Genomic DNA, 24,046 nt, shown 5'->3' with positions numbered 1-24,046 from the left:
TGACTGCTAGTCCTGCAGTACTTCGAGGTAGACTGTACTTGTGCATATCTCCCGGGAGATATCCTACAGGGCAAGTTGATTCCCTGTAACACCATGCGATGCTCTTGTCTCTTCACCCTTCGATTGTGCCATTGCTGAAGTGCGGTCTGATTGGCCTCAACCATCTGCAGAGTAGTGTCCCTCGTTACGGTGATATTTAAAATTAACATCTGTATCATGCGGTAGTGCTGCAGGATCAGTGACCACCTTGTGAGAGAGGTCTTTCCCATCTTCTTTAGATATCTGTGAATATCACAAAGTCGAATAAAGATTGTCCCTCAATCACACGGCAACAGTCTGGCCACTGAGCAAGCGGCGCTGAGGAGGCAAGGGCACTTCTTTTCAGACAGTCCACTCCAGGTGTAAATTCAGCCTCTTTTTTGGGTGACCTAGACCGCCCTGTGTTTAGTTTGTCCTGGTGTCTGGCAGCAAACAAGACTGGCTGTTTGTCAAAGTCCAGCAGGTTTTGCCACAGATCCACAATTGTGCTTAAAAACATGGAAAAAGAACAACAAAGACTGAATATTTATTCACACAACAGGCGTATGCGAGTAACTAATGAAATAACAAAAAAACAACATTGTCTTATTCTTTTTGGACTAAGCATGATATTCCATATTACAAATATTACTGACCTGCTGGTTGCTGAGAGTCATGGAGGTCTGTGTCCTCAGTTCTACCAGGTACTCTGCAAGGCTGTCAACCCGATCCATACCTGGCATACCATGCTCGTCCACTGCCTGATAAACATACAATTTGTCGTCAGTAAGCAAATAAATAGGATAAACTGCTGTGAAATTACACTATATGTAACATATAATGTCTTATTACCTGTATGCTGTCTGTTGTATGTTGTTTGTGTATGTTTAATGAATTTGACACAACTGTTACTATTGTTTTATTGTGAGGTTTATGTAAATATTACTTTCCGCCTGTATTTCTGGCACCTGCGCTGAGGAACCTGAGACACCAGTTGGGGATTCAGATTGGTCAGCAGGCAGGATGGAGGGCTGGACTGCAGGCAGGACAGCGGGCTGGCTTGGGGGCTGTGTCAAACTAGTTGCCTGGGTGGAGGATACAGGCTGTTCTGTGGGCACTGAGGTGAAACTAGTCTCTGAAAGAGTTGGGTCCTGTGTGTCCTCCTCAAAAGCCCTCATCTTCCTCTCAATCCTTTTCTACCTGGTCTTCCAGCAAGGTCTCAGTGTCCTCAGTGAGTCAGGTCTGACCTCCTGTAAAGGCTGTCCTGTCTGCCTCAGCAAATAGTCCACACCAATCAGCTCTCCTGAAAAACAAGGAATGGAAATTAAAAATAAATGTATAAATATAGTTTATGCAGAAAGATAGGAATTAATAAAAGTAACAGAATGTACCAGTGTATTTGGCAGGAGGCTGGAAAGAGGTGACATATCTCCGTTCAAAAACTTTCAGGCTGTTGGTGTTAATGCTCTGAACCACGTCCCCAGCGTAGGTAAGCAGACTGCTTCTGCTGCAATGTCCTGATTCCACCTGCCAAGATCTTCCAGGAGGTACGGCTGGAAATTCAAGTTGTTTGGCACTGGTTCCTAGTAAAATTATAAAAATATCAGTGGTTTAGTGAAAAGAATTATTTTATAGATTTAAAGATATGATAGTCATAATCAGTTGAAATGATGAGACTGTAACCAACCTGCAATGAATGTCTGCAGGTGCAAATGAAAGCACTCCAGGTATGTGGAACCTATGGCACACCTATACCTGGTGAGGATGATGGTAGTGGTGCCAGTTTGAGTGTACAGAGGTATCCCAAGCACATCCTGAATGCACTTGACCTGTTGCTGCTGAACACGCCAGATGTGTTCCATCCTCACCCTGTCCAGCAGCTGGATACCCATGTGGTCTCTTCCCTTGTCAGTCATGAGCTCCTGCAGCAGCTGATCAAGAAGGCGGATGGTGGTGTCCTCTCCACGAGTTCTCCGTCTGCAGTAGAAGGCCAGTTACGTCTTTGAGATGTGCTTGTCCACCAAGTCAACGCTGACGACTCTGACACCCCCTGCCTGAGCTGCTCAGTCACCGCCCGGCTCAACAGAGCAGTGTCTTCTGGGTCCACTCAAAGCTGCAGGCAGGACATAGTGTAAATGTGCCATACAGGGGGTAGGCATCTGTGGTGCACCCAGCAGACAACTCACTCGCTCATCTTCAACCGCTTATCCGGGGTCGGGTTGCTGGGCAACAGCTCCAGCAGGGGACCCCAAACTTCCCTTTCCCGGGCCACATTAACCAGCTCTGACTGGGGGGATCCCGAGGCGTTCCCAGGCCAGTGTGGAGATATAATCTCTCCACCTAGTCCTGGGTCTTCCCCGTGGCCTCCTCCTAGCTGGTTGTGCCTGGAACACCTCCCTAGGGAGACGCCCAGGGGGGCATCCGTACCAGATGCCCGAACCACCTCAGCTGGCTCTTTTCAACGCAAAGGAGTAGCGGCTCTACTCCGAGTCCCTCACGGAAGACTGAGCTTCTCACCCTATCTCTAAGGGAGACACCAGCCACCCTCCTGAGGAAACCCATTTCGGCCGCTTGTACCCGCAATCTAGTTCTTTCTGTCATGACCCAGCCCTCATGACCATAGGTGAGAGTAGGAACGAAGATTGACCAGTAGATCGAGAGCTTTGCCTTCCGGCTCAGCTCTCTTTTCGTCACAACGGTGCGGTAAAGCGAATGCAATACCGCCCCCGCTGCTCCGATTCTCCGGCTAATCTCACGATCCATAGTCCCCTCACTCGCGAACAAGACCCCGAGGTACTTGAACTCCTTCACTTGGGGTAAGGACTCATTCCCTACCCGAAGTAGGCAATCCATCGGTTTCCTGCTGAGAACCATGGCCTCAGATTTAGAGGTGCTGATCCTCATCCCAGCCGCTTCACACTCAGCTGCGAACCGATCCGGTGAGTGCTGGAGGTCACAGATCGATGATGCCAACAGGACCACATCATCTGCAAAAAGCAGCAACGGGATCGTCAGCACACCGAACTGCAAACCCTACTACGCCTCGATATCCTGTACATGAATATCACCAACAGGATTGGTGACAAAGCGCAGCCCTGGCGGAGGCCAATCCCCACCGGAAACGAGTCTGACTTACTGCCGAAAACTCGAACACAGCTCTCACTTTGGGCGCATGGAGACAACCTCCACATGAAATGCCATATGTCAAATCTGATTGTGAGATCTGACCACACTCCAAACCTCGCCTACAATGCACTCTGTCCTGCCTCCGCGAGACAGACATCCACGTAGAGAACCTTTCGGGGAGGGACACAAGCCTTGCTGTACCTTTTCTATAGGTCCGCCACCATCAGGTCGAGACCCGCTACTTCCTAAGCAGTACAGACGCTAATAAGGATCTGGCCAATCTCGTTGCCCACAGAGGTCATCCAGAAGGCAGTCCCCTTGCCTATTCCTGTCAACTTCTTTGTGATCTGTATTGACACACAAAAGAAAGCACTGATTGTTATGTAAACTTAACACCAGTGGCAGAAAGTAACAGTACATTTACTCAAGTACTTCTCAATCCACTTAATTCATTTGACAGCTAAAGTTAGTGGTTATTTCAAGATTTTAAAAAGTAACATACGATCAGTTTATGTAATATGATGCATTGTTATAGATTTAACTACCCAACACTGTAAAACTACTGTTTTACAACAAACTTCAACATGAAAATCTTGGTTTGATGTTCATGTATCAGTAATAATCCAAGAATATATTATATATATTATTATACTAGATTCATGCTGTGCTATTGCTATGTTTAGTTATTTCACTACTGCTTAATACCTTTTTGCTTGAGTCCATTTTCAAAATGGATCCAAAGGTGGAAGTGATGATGGCCTTGATGTGATCCAGACGACTGATTATGTCCCTGCCATACACAGATAATACCCAGCGACTGGAGTGTACATCTGTGGGTTCAGGTGGCTCCTGGCAGGCCACACGGAACAAACTGGGACGGTCCACAAAGCTGGCACACTCCTCCAGGTAATGGGCTCTCCCCGCCCCCCCTGCCTCTCCCCTCTCTGATCACCTGTCTGTCTCCCCAGCTCCCGTCCTCTCCCCTCTCTGATCACCTGTCTCTGTCTCCCCAGCTCCCATCCTCTCCCCTCTCTGATCACCTGTCTCTGTCTCACCATCTCCCGTCCTCTCCCCTCTCTGATCACCTGTCTCTGTCTCCCCAGCTCCCGTCCTCTCCCCTCTCTGATCACCTGTCTCTGTATCTCCCGTCCTCTCCCCTCTCTGATCACCTGTCTCTGTCTCACCATCTCCCGTCCTCTCCTCTCTCTGATTACCTGTCTCTCCTCCTCTGCTGTCTCATTCAGACCGTTCAAAGACAGGGTCACTAAGAAAATAAACGGCCAAAGCACTACTTTATTCTGAAGCCTACATTATAGCGTTTGTTTACGTAACTTGCCGGTAGCTTCTGCTAGCTAGCTAGCTACCGACTCAACATTAGCATACCAAAACTACCGTCACAAAGTAAAACTTATCTCCAAAGCAAACACTAGACACATTATAGGCCTAATGTTACCTGTGTTGTCCTTTAATTACTTACTAACTCACTCAGTCGGTTATAATCCCAAGCCGACGGACACGACTGGGGTTCGTTCCCCCCTCACACCGCCCGGAGCTGCCGCTGACAGCAACCCACCGAGTCGGTCCGTGTGCGTGTTGGCTTGGGAGTATAACCGAGTTAGATAGTTAGTTATAGCCAATAAAACAACAACCATACAGCGTCAGCCAAATAAAAAGAGATCTAATGAAGACAGAGGCTGATTATCTGATAAAACACAACTTCTCCTTCGGACTGCGTCTCGGTCATCTGTGCCTTTGTGACTCGCAACCGTTTTTTGCAGGATACCGTTATAGCCTTTGGCATGTGCAATGCGCGTGCCACCTTTCAACGTCTTGTAAATACTGTTTTGGCTGGCATATCTAACTGTAATGCGTACCTGGATGACCTGATCATTTTATTCCTCCACCTGTCCTGAGCATCTGAACACGTTATCTGAAGTGTTCAGCCGCCTCGGTAAAGCATCGCTCACCCTCAACTTGGCCAAATGTGAATTTGGGAAGGGGCACCATACGTTATTCAGGATGACGTGTCAGGGTGTGAGTTTAAAGGGTGGACTCAAACGCAGAGTTACCAGGCAGAAAGGAACATTTAAATAAAAGCGAGCTTTAATAAATTAAACTGAAGTATCCCAACAACAAAAACCAACAGGCATCAAAAACCAAAAATGCAGGGAGGGGAACAAAGTACAAAAGAATAAATCCAACAAACAACAAAAACCAAACTGAGAACAAAACCAAAATTACCAACCAGAGGACACGAGGAACACTAGGATCAAGGCAGGAGTGACGAGCAAAACGGGAGACAAGGTAGACAAGGCTGGAGCGACAAACAAACCGACAAAGACAGAGGGGAACACACAGGCATAAATACAAGAGGGTGATTAAACACAGGTGGAACAAATCAGGGCGGGGCAGACAATCAACAAAGGCGGGAAAACAAACAAAGGTAGGAAGTAAAACCAGACAAGACACAGGAGGATTGAATTTCAAAATAAAACAGGAAACACTGGAATGAAAGAATATAAAAGAAACCAAATCCAACACAAACCCAAATCACATTAACAGAACTAATAAACCCAAAGGAGGAACATAAGACAATCTTAACTTCTAACAAACAGAAAAAGTTCAATGTTCCATGACATGACGGGTTGGGAAGGGTCAAGTGGGTCCCATTGAGGCTAAAGTAACAGCTATTGAGGAGTTCCTGCCGCTAGGCGTGCACTGCGACAGTTCCTTGGTTATTACAGGAACTTCTGCAGGAATTTATCCACTGTACTTCATCCCCTCACTAGTCTCATCAGCCCAAAAGCGGATTACCAGTGGACCCCTAATGCCAGCATGCTTTTGATAGTGTTAAAAGTCTCCTGTGTAATGCTTCTGGCTTGCTGCCCCTGATTTCACCCATCCCTTCAAGTTGGAGGTTAACCCTAGTGCGGTGGGGGCTTGGCACTGTCCTCACACAGGATTTGAACGGGATAGACCATCCAGTTAATTACTTGTCTCGCAAGTTCAGCAAACATCAAATGAGCTATTCCACTATTGAGAAGGAAACTTTGGCGCTGAATATTATTAAAGAGGCCTGGCGCTCAACATCGGGGTGGCTGTGATTTTCATTGATCAGTCCATCGCCGTGCTTCTCCGGTGCAGTTCAATCATTCTTTGAATATCCAACTCTGTGTGTAATGATTGTTAGTTTCTGTTATGGCACTCATTGTCATAGAGGCACTTTATATTGTGTTTGGGACTGGGCAGGGATTCGCTTTTAGTTAGTTTTTAGCGTACATACCGCTGTGCACACTCAGTTAGGCATTTTCTTTGTTAGGAACACCAGGTAAAGGGGTGGCTGCCACTATTGTGTTATATTTTTTTACCATTAGTGTAGTAAGAATACCGTTTTCTTTCTGGTTCATGTTTTGGGATTTTTTGCTAGCTAGTCAGCTGTGAATTTAAGTTATAGTTTGTAGCAGTTTTTGTCTTATTTGTTTGTTGATTTCCACGCCATCCACAGCCCTTTCCTTGTTTTTCTTTTTGCCTGCTGACACGGGTATGTTTGCTCCTGTTTGCTGAGTCATTGTATATTACTGACTACAGTCTGTGTTGTTTCCTTGATTGTCCATTATTTCATTAAACGGCAACTTTACGCATGACAACACCGGACTATGTTCCTTCCTTTAACCCCTAGACCTCACTGGGACATAACAATCACCTACAAGAAGACTTGTAATGAGGCCATATTAATCTTCAGTTCGAGGCATGGTGCTGGCCTACTGCTTAAGTCACATGCTGTAAAACAGTAATGCCCCCTGGTTTGACCCACTCTGCAGGTCGAGGGTGTAGGGTGTCCTAATGGGTAGTGGCTAGAAGGGAGCCCGCAAACTGGGGAAACTCTCGCGAGAGTTAGGCATTGATCTCGAATAGTTAAGATTAGACATTGACCTTGAATAGTTAAGGTTAGGCATTGACCTTGAATAGTTAAGGCTATGCATTGACCTTGAATAGTTAAGGTTAGGCATTGACCTTGAATAGTTAAGGTAGGATAGGTCATCGGGCAGCGAGTCTCGCAAGAGTTTTTGCAAGTTTTTGCAGATCTCAGTGTTAGAAGCTTAGAAAAAGGAAACCTTGTGGATTAGAAAGCACTGGAAGAGAGACATAACACACATATTTTACAGCCATAAAACACATAGAGCAATGATTGATTCAATTAAATGATGATTGGAGATCATTTTAGAGGCCAGTATGCAGCCTATCAGTCATCATGGCTATAAAATGAACATGTTTACTGGAAGCCTGTTCTTTGGTACAATAAATCTTTTGACTTCTCTTTTCTTCCCAACTAATTATCTGTTATCTCCTCTTCCTTCAGAAAGCGAGGTCGGCACTCTGCCCTGCTTTTCCCAACACTCCACACCCTTGAAATCCCTATCATAAATCTGAATCTGAACCAGGAAATAACATATATGTTACAATTGTATCCCACCATATCTATCTGATAACTGTAGTTAATCATTAGTTTTATTATTAAAACAAATGTTTTGAATTTAACTTTATGAAATACGTTCCTCTTTTCCCCCTTTGTTTCCAAAACCACTGCACCAAACTTCCTCCAAAAACCTTTGCGATTTTAAGGATGAAACATCCGCCCCGAGCTGAGCACAATCTTCTCTGAGAAAACACTAACTACCAACTGGTTAAAGACGCATTTCAAGCTCACAGAGAGTGAGCGCTTGAAGATTTGGGGGCAAGTTTAATTTTAATTCTGTCTTGCTTACTGGCAAACATACCCAGAGAAAAATTAAACACGAGACTCCTACCGAACATTATAGTTCTGTTAAATCCAGCCCAAAAGCTCATATAGAAAAATCTAAACATTTACATTAGATTTGCAGCATTTTTGCCTCATTTACATGGACAGCAACGGGCCAAATGTAGAACATTAAAACAAAAAGAGAAGATTATTATGATGTTATTTTGGTTTCAGGTAAAAGGTAAAACACATGATCAAATCAAAACAGTCTACAAATTAGCACTGAGGGGCTCTCCATTCAGAGGCATTCACACTGACATCATCACTGACATCTGTTTTGTGATCAAATTCGCTCTCTACATACGACTGCATCCCCTCAAACACAATCATTACATTTACAGATGACACAACAGTGGTGGGACTGATCTCAAATAGAGATGAGAGGTGAAGTCTGCAAACTGGCAGGATGATGCATGGAAAACAATCCATCACTGAACATAAAAAAAAACCTGAAGAACTCATCCTAGAGTTTAGGAGACAACGTGAGGACCCCACTCCTCTAAACATTACAGGAGTAGAAGTGGAGAGGGTTTCCAGCTTTAAGTTTCTAGGAATACACATCACAGATGACCTCAGATAGACGATCAACCCCACTGCTCTGGTAACAAAACAAAAAGGCTGAACAGCACCTTTATCACACAATCACTGCAGAGCCAGCAGCAGTGTAGATTCTGACTCTACCTTCAAACTCTTGAGAAACAGACAATAAAACATTGTGTTATCTCTTTTTAAGTAGCCGTCTTGCTTCCTTGATTGAGGCAGTGACGAAAAGTACGATCATTCACTAGAGACTTACAAGAACGATAAACAGATTTAAGACTTCCTTTATCCCACTATGGTCTTTCAGATGTGACAGAGGCCTGTACTCTGTACTTCTGTACTTTTATTTAACGGTGCAATGTGTAATGTCTGGTAGGGCTGCACAATTAGTCAAATTTTAATCGCGATCACGATTTTGGATTCTCACAATTAAATGAAGATGATCGCCTGCGATATTGATGTTTAAAATGCGTGCCACGCGTAAATCAAGCGCTTCCTAAACTAACAGCTAGAGACACACCGTCAATCACCGGCCGACTTACAGCAGTCTCATATATCTGATTTTCTGCCAGGCACATGAGCAGCCGCCACATGATGGTTTTACATCGGCACATAGCGGCACAGACAGTAATGTCACACAAACATCTGGATCAACTAACTTAATCAGACACTTATTATATTGTAATTCATTCCCATGATGCCGCTCAGAGTGATCACAGCGACCGACTCGTCTGCCGACAGCACGGAGCTGAAATGCTGGTGGTGCGTTCAAGCTCTAATCACTAAAAATGAGTATTGGGCGACTGTAACTTCTAACGCTGTCATGATGCGTTCAAATGTGATTTTGTAAAACGTCGTTTTTGGTGAAAAACTTGAATAAATCCAGTTGTTTGAAGGAGATGTTTTCACTGCAATATAAAATAGAGAATTATGACCTGTTTAACATCCTAACACTAGCTCTAAGAAGCTTATGATATATAATTATAACTACTAATGCCAAGATTTTTTTTAAATCAAAGCAAATATTTAAATAAAAATACAATCATTTATTTATTTTTATATTGTGAGTCTTTATATAAATAACCGCACTAGATGACAATAACAAAGTAAAACGATAATATGTAGAATTTTTGACAGTCGGAATGTAGCACAACATGGAAGTGAAAGCAGCGCTCTGTTTATTTAAATGTGAAATGGCAATACAAATATGTCGTCTCTAAAATCTATGAATGATTGTGATAATAATCGTTAATATCATTTTGGCCATAATCGTGCAGCCCTAATGTCCGGTCACATTCTCCAAACAAACGGGTCAGCAATTCCCCTCTACTACTGGCTCCATACAATCTAAATTCACAGTAATAGGTTATTAAAATAAAGCCAACTACTAACTAACAGCAGGGTAAGAATACAAACACAATACATAGACCTCTTTGACATAATGTCAACACTTAACCTCTCCACATTCTGTTGATAATGTTGGTTAATTTTTTTAATTTATTAAACTAAAAGGATGTCCATATCTTACACATTGAACCTTAAATGTTGAATAGCACATCACAACTGTTCATATGTCCTTTGAAAGTGCAGAACACACAGCTGACGCACAGACCTCAATGAATATCCAGTCAAGTTCCAGTTCCTTTAAACCATTAACCTGATCTGAGATCACAACAACAGAGAGAGTTTGTGCTGCAACTGTTTACATGCTGTCAGGAAAAAGATCAGAGTTCAGGTTCATATCTTTATGTGCAATCATCTTCCTGCATACGGGGCTGAGTCACAAACAAATTATCGGCACGTTACGCCATCCACCCTCCCCCCCCAACTCCCCCATGAACGCAACTCAGTGGTTCAAGTGTGTATATAAAGAGCAGGGAGACCTCCTCATCATCATTGCATCCATCACTGAGCTGATACCTGAACAACATCACCTTACATTTACCTGACAAGTAAGTTAGACACCTGCTGTATTTCTTTTCATTCAGTGGAGCTAATGGTTCTGCTCTCCCTCTCTGTATTTCTAACGGCAGATTTCTCTTCTCCTCAGTCGATCATCACCATGAAGACGGTCCTGGTCCTCTCCATTCTCCTCTGTGCTGCATTTGCAGCTCCGGCTGAAGACAAAGAGAAGCATGCTCCAGGTCAGTATTGAAGGTCTTTGCCTTAATACACACACAGACAGTCAGACCTACATCTATCTAACACCAACATTAATGTGATTCATCCACAGAAGCAGCAGCAGCAGAGGCCCTGAAGGAACAGTCGGTTGCTGCACCTGGTTAGTGTCTTCTTTAAATCTCATGCAGCTTTTTTTCAGTTTGGTTTCATGTTTTATTTAGCCTGCGATGTGACAGCTATTTGAGAAAAATTAACTAATCAAAATAGCTCAACTAAGTCAACTAATATCCAAAGCCAGGATAAACAAGTTCCACCAGTAGGCTCCCATTTCAAGTTTTGAGTTTTTCTTACTTGTCAATCTGTTTGTTGTTGAAAGGGAAAAATAATTCAAAATAGATATACTGTAATGTCAAATACTCTCAACTAAATTGAGGTCTGATGAAGCTGTTGATGTTTCAGAGATGGAGGACAAGATGATGAAGAAAGAAGAAGCGTCTGTGCCAGAAGATTCTGTCCCTGTTCCCAGAAACGGTAATCAGGAAGGACACACACACGCACACACACACACACACACGCCACTCTATATGCTGTGGCTGCTCATAGTCAACTAAGCTGTGAAATACATATTTCAGTTATCACAGTTATACTTTATCAAGTACTCCCTAACTGTCCCACATATTGTTGTACTATAGAAAAAAGTTCAATTAGATTAAAGACATTTAAACAACAATATGCACACAATACATGTACAGTATTTTTTATTTATTTTTATACCACATCTCTCTCTCTCTCTCTATACATATATACTGTATATATATATTGTATATTTTACACAATAGTACTAATCATTGTGTTGACTGTTTCTCTGTGTTTGTGCAGCACTTCAGTCTGAGGAGGCAGCAGCACCTGAATGTAAGATCCACTTCACTGTTTTAATCTTTCCTTAATGCTTCTTCATGACTGAGGTCGTCATGGCAACAACAATGACACCACAGAAAGAGAAAATACAAATAAAAGTCAAACACCTACCTGTCACGTAGAACGTCAAATGTCTTAAGTATTTAAGCATGACGTGCTTTAAAGGACCAGAGCAGTATTTTTGCATGTGTTATTATTATTAACTATTTACAACATGTCTATTATACTCCACTACTATAAAACTACTCTCCAAAATACATCAGATACATACAGACAGATGTTGGTGTCATTAGAATAGCAGTTTCTTCTGTATGAGGTTGTAAAAAGTGAGATTAGAAAGGAGCTCTTATCGTTGTATTTCAGTCAGTCAAACTGCTCTGTTCTCTCTTCTGTCTGTCTGCAGCTCGTTATAACTTCTGTCCACAAGGCTGGTTCAGCCACGGCTCTCGCTGCTTCCTCTTCGTCAATACTGCCATGAACTGGTACAGTGCTGAGGTACTGCTGTAATATAATAATATATAATATAATAACTTCTATATTGGTATTGTGAGCAGCTTAATAAGTCTTCCTGTCATCTGATAGACTTTGTTATAGGCTACTTTAGAAGTTAACCATCAAATGATGAATGTTCCACTGGATGGTGACGGTAGGTCAGTCAGTCTGTCACCATCAGTCCATGAAAACATGAGCTGCTCACATCGAAGCTAAAGACAATTCCATTTGGAAAAGAAAATTAAGAAAAAGTATTTAGTTGTACAGCCCTAAAAGATCCCGATGTGCTTCCTCTGTCTGACAGGAGTACTGCAACGGCCTGGGTGCCCACCTGGCTTCTGTAACCAACAGCAGAGAGTACAGCTTCCTCCAGCAGATCACACGGACAACCGGTCAGAGCGTCGCGTGGATTGGAGGCTTCAGTCTGCAGGTCTGGATTTAGGAAGAAATACCACTCAGACAGTCCAGATCAAGCTCAGGACCTGGTCCAAAATGGAGTCTAAAATTACATAAGATGAATATGAGAGCAAATGAAGAGACTATAAGACAACACTTCCTTACACTCATGCTCTTTGTCTCTCAGGGCCGGTGGATGTGGATCGACCGTGAGGGTTTCTATTACACCAACTGGTACTCCCAAGTGTCCTCCAGCAGCTATCCCTGTGTCTACTTACGCACCACCTGTAAGTCTACATGCTACACGAGTTAAACTTCTCACTACGTTTACCTGTTTTCAATTGTTATTTCCTCACAGGTAATATAACATGAAGCAAACGTAGCCTTAGCTAATGTGTTAGTTCAGATTAAATTTACTACGTGGCTATCTGTGAAGATGCTGCCTGGCTTTTTTTTTTCGCTGAAGAGGGCAACATCAGACACATTTATCATTTTTTGTCAAATTTGACAGTGATATTGGAATATTTTTTCCATCCCAGTTATAATCAGTTTAAGTTAAGTTAAGTTTCACTCACACTTAACCATGAGTGCCACAAGCTCTCCATCTCTTTTCAGTCCAAATAAGATTTACGTATATAAATACAGTTGTAAGAGGAGTAAATGTTCTACCTGGATTTCTGTCTTGGTCTCAGAGAGTGGATATCTGTAATTATATGTCTCGATAGGGAACAACGCCCAGATCAGAGTTAAAGTGACATTAGAGAATACAAGTCTTCCATCTTTCACCCTTTTTTTGGTCTGAGTGCTAATTTATTACATTTTCTGTGGAAAAAGGCAATTCAGTGATATTACAGTGAACATTATGGTGTATAATTTGTTAGATTAAAAATGGATTTATTGTTAATGTTGTTATTTTTTCTCTCTTTTTTTTAAATAAAATTTCAGCTGGTTGGAGTAACAACCCGTGTACCTCTTCTTTCCGCTTCATCTGCTCCAAGAACCCTTTCAGCTGTTAATATACGGACTAAACATCTGGAGCCTTGGGACGGATCGGCCGATGTTATTTTTTCCGTTTGAAGCCAAATAATGAACTTTGTTGTGTGTATTACTGAATTATAGATTTCCATCGTGTATTCTTCAAAACGTTCAATGATTAAGTGTTAATTAACTTTTGTGTTAAAGTGTTTGTGATTGTGGCGGTAGACTTGTTTTACATAATAAAGACTTGTAAGAACGGGACAATGTGTGATCTTCCTTTAAGAGCTTGGTTGAAAAGTGGTTGTTGAAGTCCAGCTGTAGTCTGAAGAGTACAGTCATTCATCAGGTTTGTATCAAAGCCGTTCAAATAATATCACACGTCTCAGAACTAATGCTTTAATCCCTGGTTGTGGTGTTATAAGAGGGTATGATAAATCAAAGAAAACACAGACAAAGAGGACTCTGGGTTTTATTTCAAGACTGGGTCAAGACCACAACTGTGGTGTTATATCACTAAACTGCCTCCACATTGTCCGATTCATTTGTTAAGATCATTACTGTGATAGCTCATAGAAAACAAAGGAAAATCCCCACACATAAAATTCATGTCTGCAACACCTTTTAATTATTTTATCAAGACATTTCTCATGGTATACTTCTACATACACACATACGTAAATATGGCAATCAAAGACGTGAATCAAGGAATCTTCTTTTATTTTCTGTTGGTGTTTGTACTTGAATGTGGATCTTTCAGATCAATTAGAGGAGTTCCTCTGGTTTGCATGTTCCACATTTTATCACAAGTGCAGTGTAGGACTACTCGCACTGGTCTGGGGTCTCATTTATTGCGTACGCACAAAACAGGGCCTGAAATGTGCGCACGCCACTTCCCACGCAACAGTTGTGATCTATAAAAACAAACTTGACGGGAAAATGTGCGCACTGGTACGGAAACTTTGACCCATGCGTACGCACATTATGGAGACACCAAGTAGGGGAAACTAGACGCAGATGGTGAGGTGGTGAAATGAAGACAGACTGTAGAAATTAAATGTGTGAGAGGCATCATTATATGTATAATGATGCCTCTCACACATTTAATTTCACTTCATACTTAAATCCACTTTATCATAAACATTTAAACCAGCAGCGTTATTTGTGCTAGTGAGCCATAACTATTCCATAAGCACCGTACAAATGTAAATGATATCAATCAACTGAAATTAATCTCAAATCAAATTCCGCTCAATATCTCACTGTCTCACCATCACGTCCCTCACCCCCTCCCCTCCACCGGAGCTCAGAGGAGAGGGCCGGACTACCGACACTGGCAGTCAGCTGTGGAGCATCATCATTGGGTTGTAGAAATCCAAGATTATATCAAATAGCATTAAAGAATGGCAGAACAGAGCGCCAATAGTTTTAATAATATCTTATAATACGCTCTGTGCACTGTGGTGCACAGAGCGCTCTGGAGACACCACTGTGCACCACACACACTGCCTTCTCCACGCATCTTCACCACCTGCACATGTGGATTGTGTAAATTAACAAAGTATGGAAATAAAGCCAGTGACAGCTCTCACACAATCGTTATGCTCCATGTCCTCATTATGAGGTGTAATGCAGGCCAAGTTCACCATAACAAAAGTTAAATGCATAATTTGTGTTCACCTATCAAACTTCCATTTACAAATGATATCCAGGGTGGGGGATAGCACTAATTGACACGATCAATTTGGCAAGGTGTGGAGCAATTATTTTGATTGCTGGAAAACCAATAAATACTGCGGTGACACTCGTGCGTAATGTTGCAAGATGGATGTGCTGGCACTGCTGGAAGACTACCTGAATGGGAGGATTAGGAGGGAACGAGTGTTCAGGGACCGTGATGATTTCCTGGCCCATGATGTCGACTGGCCAATAAGCCGATTTAGATCCCCTGGAGCAGTGCTCTTGGATCTACGTGCTGAACTGGGTCCAGCATTAGTGTGACCGACCAGACGGAACCGCGCCATCCCGGTTAACATCCAGGTACTGACCCCTCTGGGGTTTCTGGCAACTGGCTGTTACCAGCGGGAATTAGCTGACAGGTATGTGTTTGATATGATTATCATATATAATGTTTACCTTACTGTCTAAAGCCCCTTTTGGTAATAATACAGTTCTGTTAATTCATATCCTTAGGTCTGGGATATCACAGCCGTCCCTGAGTGCCATAATGACTGCCGTCTTGGACGGCATTATAATATGACTTGTCGATACAATGTAGCAATGTCCCGTTTCCCAAATGTAATCGCTGCAATTGACTGCACTCATATTGCTATAAGGGCACCATATGATAACGAATATATGTCAGTTAATCAGAAGCATGTACATTCGATTAATGTCCAAGTGACATGTGACTCCAACATGGACATGACAAATGTGGTAGCACGGTGGCCTGGCTCAACACATGACTCCTTTATCCTGACTTATATCTGTGTAGGGAACAGACTACAGGCAGGCGCTGTGCGTGATGGCTGGCTTATTGGTAAGTTAATAACCACCGTATTGTAGGAATTCTAACCATTCAAGCCTGATGTATAATTACTTTCCGTTATAATCTGCAGGTGACAGTAGCTACCCCCTTAGGCGCTGGCTACTCACCCCATTCCCAAACCCGCAGAGTGCAGAGGAGGTGCGCTACAACGATGTCCACACTCGTGTGCGTTCAGTTTTGGAGCGAGCCATCGGCCTCCTCAAATGCTGATGGCGGTGTTTAGATGCCTCAAGTGGCAGACTTTTGTGCCATCCCAAAAAAGTCTTCCAGATTATCAGGGCGTGTGCTGTGTTGCACAATATGGCGAGGGGGAGAGGATTGGCCTCCCACCTCCCCAGCATCAGGACCCTGACCCACAGCCCCCTCGCCGACAAGAGGGATTTCAACAGGGAGTAAGGACCAGTGAGGATGTCATGCGGCGTATGAAGGAAGGACAACAAGTAAAGTTTACTTTTTAACAAGATCTTTTAATGAGGATGCAATATCAGAAAGCACGACTCTCATTTCTTTCAGCTCGTCAGTTATTACATTAATTGCGCTGATTGTGTCCCTCTGTGTCTGCAGGACAGCGTCGGTCAGGACGCGGCCACTTCCAGGCGTGCCATGTGCACGGGACGCACTGGTGCTGGCAACAGCCGGACGCTCTGCGGCTGCAGCCCCCTCGCCAGGAACCTCTTCACCGGGAACCCCCTCACCGGGAACCTCCTTGCCAGGAACCTTGACGTCACCAACCGCTCCCGACTCTGGGAGGACTAAAACACACCACACATGAGCCCACTGTGGTTTTTCATGTTTAAATTGTTTTCAAAACACTGTAATAAAAGATAAAACTGTGCTTTACCTGGTTCATCTGTGGTCTCAGTCATGTCTGTGTCTCCCTCCTTCTCCGACACAATGCCCCACACACTTGCTTCCCCGAGTATGGAGGCCATTCGGGCTTCAGCGGCGTGAGCTCAGGTGTGGCCTCGCCCCCCCACCAGTAGCAGACACACTCTGACGGTTGGTCACAATGTTCTTCTTCGCTTCCACCTTCAGATCGGATCACTTCTTTTTAACTTCAGGGACCGTTCTATCTGTCGTGCTCACGGAGTTAACCGCAACAGCAACATATTGCCACTAAGTTCATTCTTTTTTATTTGTTTCACCGCTGCTGTGGCCACCAAACAATATATTTTTTTTCTAACCTCCACCTCACCCACAAGCACCTCGATTTCGGTGTCAGAGAACTTTTTCTTCTGAGTCTTCCTCTCAGCAGTTGCCGTGATTCACCGTAAAGAAAGATCCATTGATCAGCAGGTTCATTTATATGCAGAAACATTCATGAGGTGCTTTGGACCATTTATGGTTGAATGTGGGCGTGTACAAGGCGAGATCTGGGGCGGATTCACGTGCGCACATTTCCAGGTGGACTGTGATTTATAAAGGGAACATTGCCTGCAGGTGTGCATACACACAGTTTTATAAGACTGATTTTTTTTGGCGCACGCCATTTTCGGCTTTTGTGCACACGTACATATTTAGTATGGATCCTACGCACTGTTTTCTCCTGAGGGATGTTATCCAGCATCGAATGGTAGACGTGGCTTGATGTCATCTCCCGTGTCAGCTCGGGTTGTAGCTCCAGCAAAGTCTCGCGACTGTACGAGCGTGCGAGGCACGGCTCCTCGCCACACCTGTCCATGTTGCCACTCAGGTGTGTGGTTGAAAATTGCACCAACAAACATTGTCCACGGAGGCCAATAATCCACAGAATCAGAAGCGTAGTTTTCAGGGCAGTCATCATCTTACACATTACACAAGGACAGTTCTTACAGACGCAACAATTTAGACAGCAATTAAACAAAAACAAAAAACAAAACACAGAGCAAACAGAGAAAACTGAGACGCAGTGCGCAGCCGAGCAGTGCACCAACTTTTTTGTGCGCACGTACATTTTTAGTATGGATCCTACGCACTGTTTTATAAATGAGACCCCTGGTTTTGTCCTGCCTTGGTCTTGACTTGGTCTCAACTCCTTCTTTTTAACTTAACATTAACTTGATTTGATTTAATGCTATTCACTGAGTTTTATTGTTGTCATACTAGTAGTAGTAGTAGTCAGTTGTCAGGCTATTTTGGTAGCTGGCTTTGCCACAGTTGAGTTTTTCGTTATGCTTCACACGGACACGGGGTACTGCATGCACACTAACCATCTTTTCTATAACGGTGCATTATCCTAAACACCTCAATGTACATGAACTGTGAATCGGTTATAAAAACAGACATACACATTCAGAGAGAATCTCAAAACTCCCGCATCACACACATTGTTTATCCCTTTTCTCATTTTTTGTGTCTTTTTCATTGTCCTGTTATTTCAGTGTTTTTCTTTTCTTTACATTGATCTTGTGGTCTTCTTTTTGCTGGGTCCTGATCCCAGTAAGCATTTGAGTACTCTTTGTCATGTTTTTGGTGTGTCTGTCTCTTGTCTGTGCTCTAACTTATTGTCAATACGGATGTCATCCTCTTTTGCTGCAAAACAAATCTACCTACGGGTACAAATAAAGTCACCTGAACCTGAACCTTGTTGTGACCGAACACGTGTTCAGACAAGACAAAGAGACCATGTGGCTGACGACCCGGTGGCCATCTTTGATAATTTACATTATCAGCCATATTGTTTTGTAGGCCATGCGGCCAAGAACACCATTGCGTCTTTGTCTCTCTCACACACACACACACACACACACACACGCATACACGAACACGCACACACACACACACACACACACACGTTGTGTCACTTTAGAGGACATTACATTGCTTCATGGGGACATGCATTTTGTCCCCAAAAGGAAAACTAGTCCCCGCAATGCGACTGTGTAAACAGATTTATGTCCCCACAACATGAGTAACACACGCCCACACACACACACACACACACACACTCTTTTTGGTTTGTTTTTATTTAATTAATTAGTTAGATTAATATTGTGTTCTAACCACTATTATCTTTGAAATACATGCTTGTGGAATAAACATGCTGGTCTGTTTAATGCTGCATAATTGATAGTTTAGTATACTTTATGAAACTGTTCCTATTATTTTCCCTTTGTTAAAGCGGGTGGTTCCCCACGAGTTCACTTCATATAAATGAAGTCATATTATTTGTTCTGCCTCCACATTTTTTATGTTGCATTGGAGCCACTTAGTGGTGATGAAATGTATTTCATTTGTGTTCATGTATTTTAACCCTCCTCTCTTGGTGTAGTCTGTTCCTTTTGTTTCTGACTCTACTGAGAGGACACGCTGAGAGGACATGATGAGAGGACATGCTGCACTTTCTTCCTACTTTTCCCCTCTGGTAGCCTTAGAGGGTCTAAGTCTGGAAGTATTTCTGCATGTAAAGGTCTACTTTGATATATTCATGGAGTATTTTATGTTTTGATGTTACATTCATGTTGTAGTTGTAGTGCTAAATGTAGTAGCATTTCACCACAATGTTAAAATCAGCTCAGATGCTAACTAGGCCTGCAGGCCTCATGATAATGGCTCCTCTTTTTTCTTATGTGATGTTATATGTTAAATTTGAGTTGTGTATTCATGCATATGTATATGGGCAGTTTTTAATGCCATATTTTGTATGTTTCCACAGTATTACAGTGAAGGAAAGATTCTAACTGAAGGCCCTGTAGGAGCCAAATATTAAAAAAGGATAAGTTATATTCCTTATTATAAGATGAACAGTATGTTGATAGAGTAGTGGTTGGTATTTGTGCCCCATGTGGCCAACCATGGCATTAAACTGTTAATAAGTTGGCACCAGTTGATGGCGTCATAGTGATTAGTACCAGCTGTGCACAGCGCAGGCTGCTTCAGGATGCCAAGAGACCAAATCGTTTTTCAACGGGCTTTAATACAGTAACTTGTTCATTTCACAAAGATAAAGTTTAAGTTGATCTTTTTCTTTACTTTGGGTTGCTGCAGCATATCCTGTTTTGGTTGTTTTATGTAGTTTATCACACACACACACACACACACACACACATGCGCGCACACACACACAAAGGCTGCACGTTGATATCCACGCATCCATCGACAGAAAGCTACTGACTGGACAACTAACCGTGAGGAACAAAATCAATGAGCGTAACTTTATTTGATACAAGCCTTGTTGTTGACACGTTGCTTGGTGATAGAAATATGGCTTAAAAGGAAAGCAAGAAGGAAGCCATAATAGGCCCCACACTCTACTCCGGTTTCCTGGGTCTTTATTTCAAGTATCTAATGTTAGCTATCTGCTAAGTTAACCTGAACAAAGCAAGAGCAGGATATTATTCAATACAGTTATTACTTTTGTTACGTGCCTGTGTGCACAGATTGTTAAACTGAGCGCACTGTGTAGTGGAAATGTTGAAGTATGGGATTCACAATAAAGCCATGTTTTTGAGTAATATAATGCAGCATTTCACTTTCATGCCGTCACAGACTAATAAAAATAGTGAAATACTATAATATTCCATGACCTGTATATAGACTGAAAAGAAGTTAGTTAAAGCATGTGAGACAATTCTCCTTTGATTGTTAAAGCACAAATGATATCTGACCTGAACTTGATCACATGTAAATGATGCATTAACAATCTGTGTCTAACGTATAGGCTACTATGCTCTGATTGGCTGAAACAATGATATGAGGTACAGTAATCTGTTTTACTAACACTATTATCCAAATATGAATCATTTATTGGGTATAAATAACAGTTGACATTACATTAACACTATGTAACCCCCCCTCCCCCCCCTCCCCCCCACCACTACTTTCATTCTGAAGGTTAGAAGTCCATATTGGAAGTCTTAAGCCGAAATTATACTTTCCGCAAGTACGTGAGGGTCCGCTAGGGTCCGCTTCAGAACTGGCGAAAACAGCATAGTTCTGCAGTGGTTGTGCTCCCCAAATGCACACCAGGTTGGAAAAAAGTTCCTTCGATGTTCATGAAATTTGGTGGGATCATTGCACTCATGTTCAAAAGTATATCAAATCTTTTTCAAATTTTTTCACTTGACAGAAAGTCAGCCATATTAGATTTTTTGTGTGATAATTTTCATTTTACGAACACACGTTTGAGCACTTTAGGATGCATAAAAACTCATGAAACTTTGCAAACATTTTTGAACTCCCCCTAGAGGGTTTATCAGATTCGTTTCAAATTTGGTGGTATAACCCTCCAGCTAATCTGACGCTAAATTGTTGGTCGATACCTTCAACGCCGATATCATAGATCATATGACAATATGCCATTTTAGGCACTTTACAGGTTTGGAACTTTTCAAATCTCCTCTTAGAGGATTCAACAGATCGATCTCAAATTTTGTCAACAGTATCTTAAGACCTTTACAATGGCAAATTGCGAAGCTTATGGGTTTTTGTGGAACAAAGGAAGCAGTTGTAACTAGACTTAACGTTGTCCAATATGCCCCAAATTTGACATGCTGGATAAAAGTCCAGGCTTGAAGACATCTACACACCCATATTGAGTTATAGTCATAGTGCCACCTACTGACAACAGGAAGTCAGCCTTCTGTGACATCCGATTTACATGAGATTTACATATAGTGATCTACACGATATACAGCAACATAGCGTATCATTTGTGTGGTTGTGTTCTCTAGTGTCACATAGTGGACACAGGAAGTTGTTCAAAATTTTAACTACATCATTTCCAGCGCCATCCACTCCACGCAAAAAATACCATCTAAGTCGTGTGTGCAGTATCAGACAGTCACAGAAATGCACAGCCGCGTTGACCAGCGTCCCGCCAGTTCCCTTGACATGCACAAGGGGCGAGGGCCCGTTCATTACTGCTTGCAGCTTTAATTTAGTTTTTTCTTTTCTGTCCAAGTAATGATCTGGGGTCTCATTTATAACCGTTGCATACGCACAAAACAGGGCATGAAATGTGCGTACGCCACTTCCCACGCAACAGTTGTGATCTATAAAAACAAAATTGACGGGAGAATGTGCGCAGCTGTACGGAAACTTTGATCCATGCGTACGCACATTATGGAGACACCGAGGTAGGGGAAACTGGAGACGCAGATGGTGAGGTGGTGAAATTAAGCCAGACTAGACATTAAATGTGAGAGTAGTCATTATACGTATAATGATGCCTCTCACACACTTAACTTCACTTCAATTATATCCACTCTATCATAAACATTAAACCAGCAGTGTTATTTGTGCTAGTGAGCCATAACTGTTCCATAAGCACCTTACAAATGTAAAATATATCAGCCAACTCAAATCTCAAATCAAATTCCGCTCAATATCTCATCAGCGCTGTCTGACCATCACGGTCCTCCGGAGCTCAGAGGAGAGGGCCGGACTACCGACACTCGCAGTCAGCTGTAGAGCAGCTGTTGAAATCATCATCATCATCATCATCATGGGTTGTAGAAATCCAAGATTATATCAAATAGCATTAAAGAATGGCAGAACAGAGCACCAATAGCTTTAATAAGTGTGCATATATCTCCAAGTACGATATTAGTTTTCATAAAGTTGTCCTGTAAAATCGCTGCCGTGAACAACACATGACTTATTCATGTAGGTATGGTTTATTAGATAGGGACAGATACAGTATACACAGACAAACATGAAAACAGCTATCCGATGCAACTATCAGACTGCTATCCTAATTTGTTTATTCCAAGTATGTAATGAATCCAAGTCATTAGCTGTAGATTAAAGTAAAAAAAAAAACAGTTTTTGGCCAAAGTGTCAAAGAATTTGGGCTTTCTGGACTTCTAACCCCCAACAGGCACAACTAGACCACGCTGTCAACCATCATACCAAATTTGAAGATCCTAAGTTAATTAGTTTCCGAGTTCTGCTCCGGAAACAAAAGTGTTACACGCAGAAGGACGGAAGGACGGACACACGGAGCGCTATATACCCCCCGACTACGTATAATAACAACACAACACAGTCAAAACAAAACAAAAGAAACAAAAGGCAAAGCTACCTCTGATTTTCATGTGGGCATGAAAGTGTCATCAAACGCCATCAATTTGTATTGATTATACGATAACGTTGAGTTAACTTTAGACACAGAGGTAAGTAAAATTATTAGGTGTACCATTAGCTTGGGGTTTTTGGTGTCGCTAACTAAACCAATTATGCTGTAATATGTTAACTTTTATATTTTTGACAGAGTCCCTGAGAAAGCTCCAGTTTATATCTCCTGTCAGCACAGATCTCCTGTCACACCACATGAGAGACAACAGTCCTAATGTCAGCTGTAGCTAAATGTCTGATTTATTTATGGTATTTATGTCATATGTTTTTGTGACTGATTTTGCTTTGCTCTGCTTAATAAGGCTGAAGTGAAGACGGGTGTGGGCTGGCCAGCAGACAGTAAGAGCTTTCTCTGCTGGGCTGGAAGGTGCTGGGTCATCTTCTGTGGTCTAAGAGGCTTTTTTTGTAGAACACATTGAACTAGATATGTGTGCCAAATTCAATCAGACTCATTGTGTGAGGGGCGTGGCCTTTCCAAATTTGCATTTTTGGGTGTTGATTTTAGCGCCACCACCATGTGGCCGATTGGGGTCAAATTTCTTGGGAAGCATTTGCACCATCATTTCCAGTTATTTGACCAAGGTTTCATGTTTCTAGCTCATTCCAGCTCATGGCATTTCGAGCCACGGCGGAAGACGCCAAATAATAACAAACCGGCACAAACTCAATAAGGTTCTACCCCTTCAAGGTTTGAACCCTAATAAAGCTGATTGCCTCGGTGTGACACGAGCATTTTCTATTCAAGCCTGTATTTTGTATTAAGGACAGCAGCTCAAAAATAAGTTTTGTTTATTGTTTAATACATACAGTCTATTACACTCTTTAGGCAGATACAATAGCAATTAATACAAACAATAAAATAACATACTTACATTCCAAACTGCTGTCGTGAAAAAATACATATGAAAACAACGAAAACCCCACTCGACTGACATGGAGTCATTTGTGCTGTAATTAATGTTACAGATAGTGTGTGTATGCAGTCTTATAAAGAACAGCAGCATCAAGTATCATCTGTAGAAGTCAGCGGTAGCATTGCACACACTGTGTGATGA

General features: G+C 42.4%; 1 protein-coding gene across 1 annotated transcript; it reads left to right on the top strand.

Annotated features, from left to right (window-relative positions):
* Positions 1-10,543: 10,543 nt before the first annotated feature.
* LOC119485401 (ladderlectin-like) lies at positions 10,544-13,526 on the top strand. The gene is made up of 8 exons (XM_037764992.1): positions 10,544-10,629; positions 10,719-10,766; positions 11,066-11,137; positions 11,486-11,518; positions 11,928-12,019; positions 12,321-12,446; positions 12,600-12,699; positions 13,358-13,526. The coding sequence occupies exons 1-8, from the start codon at positions 10,548-10,550 to the stop codon at positions 13,426-13,428; spliced, it is 624 nt and encodes a 207-aa protein (XP_037620920.1). The 5' UTR covers positions 10,544-10,547; the 3' UTR covers positions 13,429-13,526.
* Positions 13,527-24,046: the final 10,520 nt, after the last annotated feature.

The sequence above is a fragment of the Sebastes umbrosus genome, chromosome 3 (genome assembly GCF_015220745.1).
Source record: "Sebastes umbrosus isolate fSebUmb1 chromosome 3, fSebUmb1.pri, whole genome shotgun sequence".
NCBI classification, from domain to species: Eukaryota; Metazoa; Chordata; class Actinopteri; order Perciformes; family Sebastidae; genus Sebastes; species Sebastes umbrosus.
Note: the sequence above shows the minus strand (reverse complement) of the source record. Positions and strands in the feature narration are given on the sequence as shown.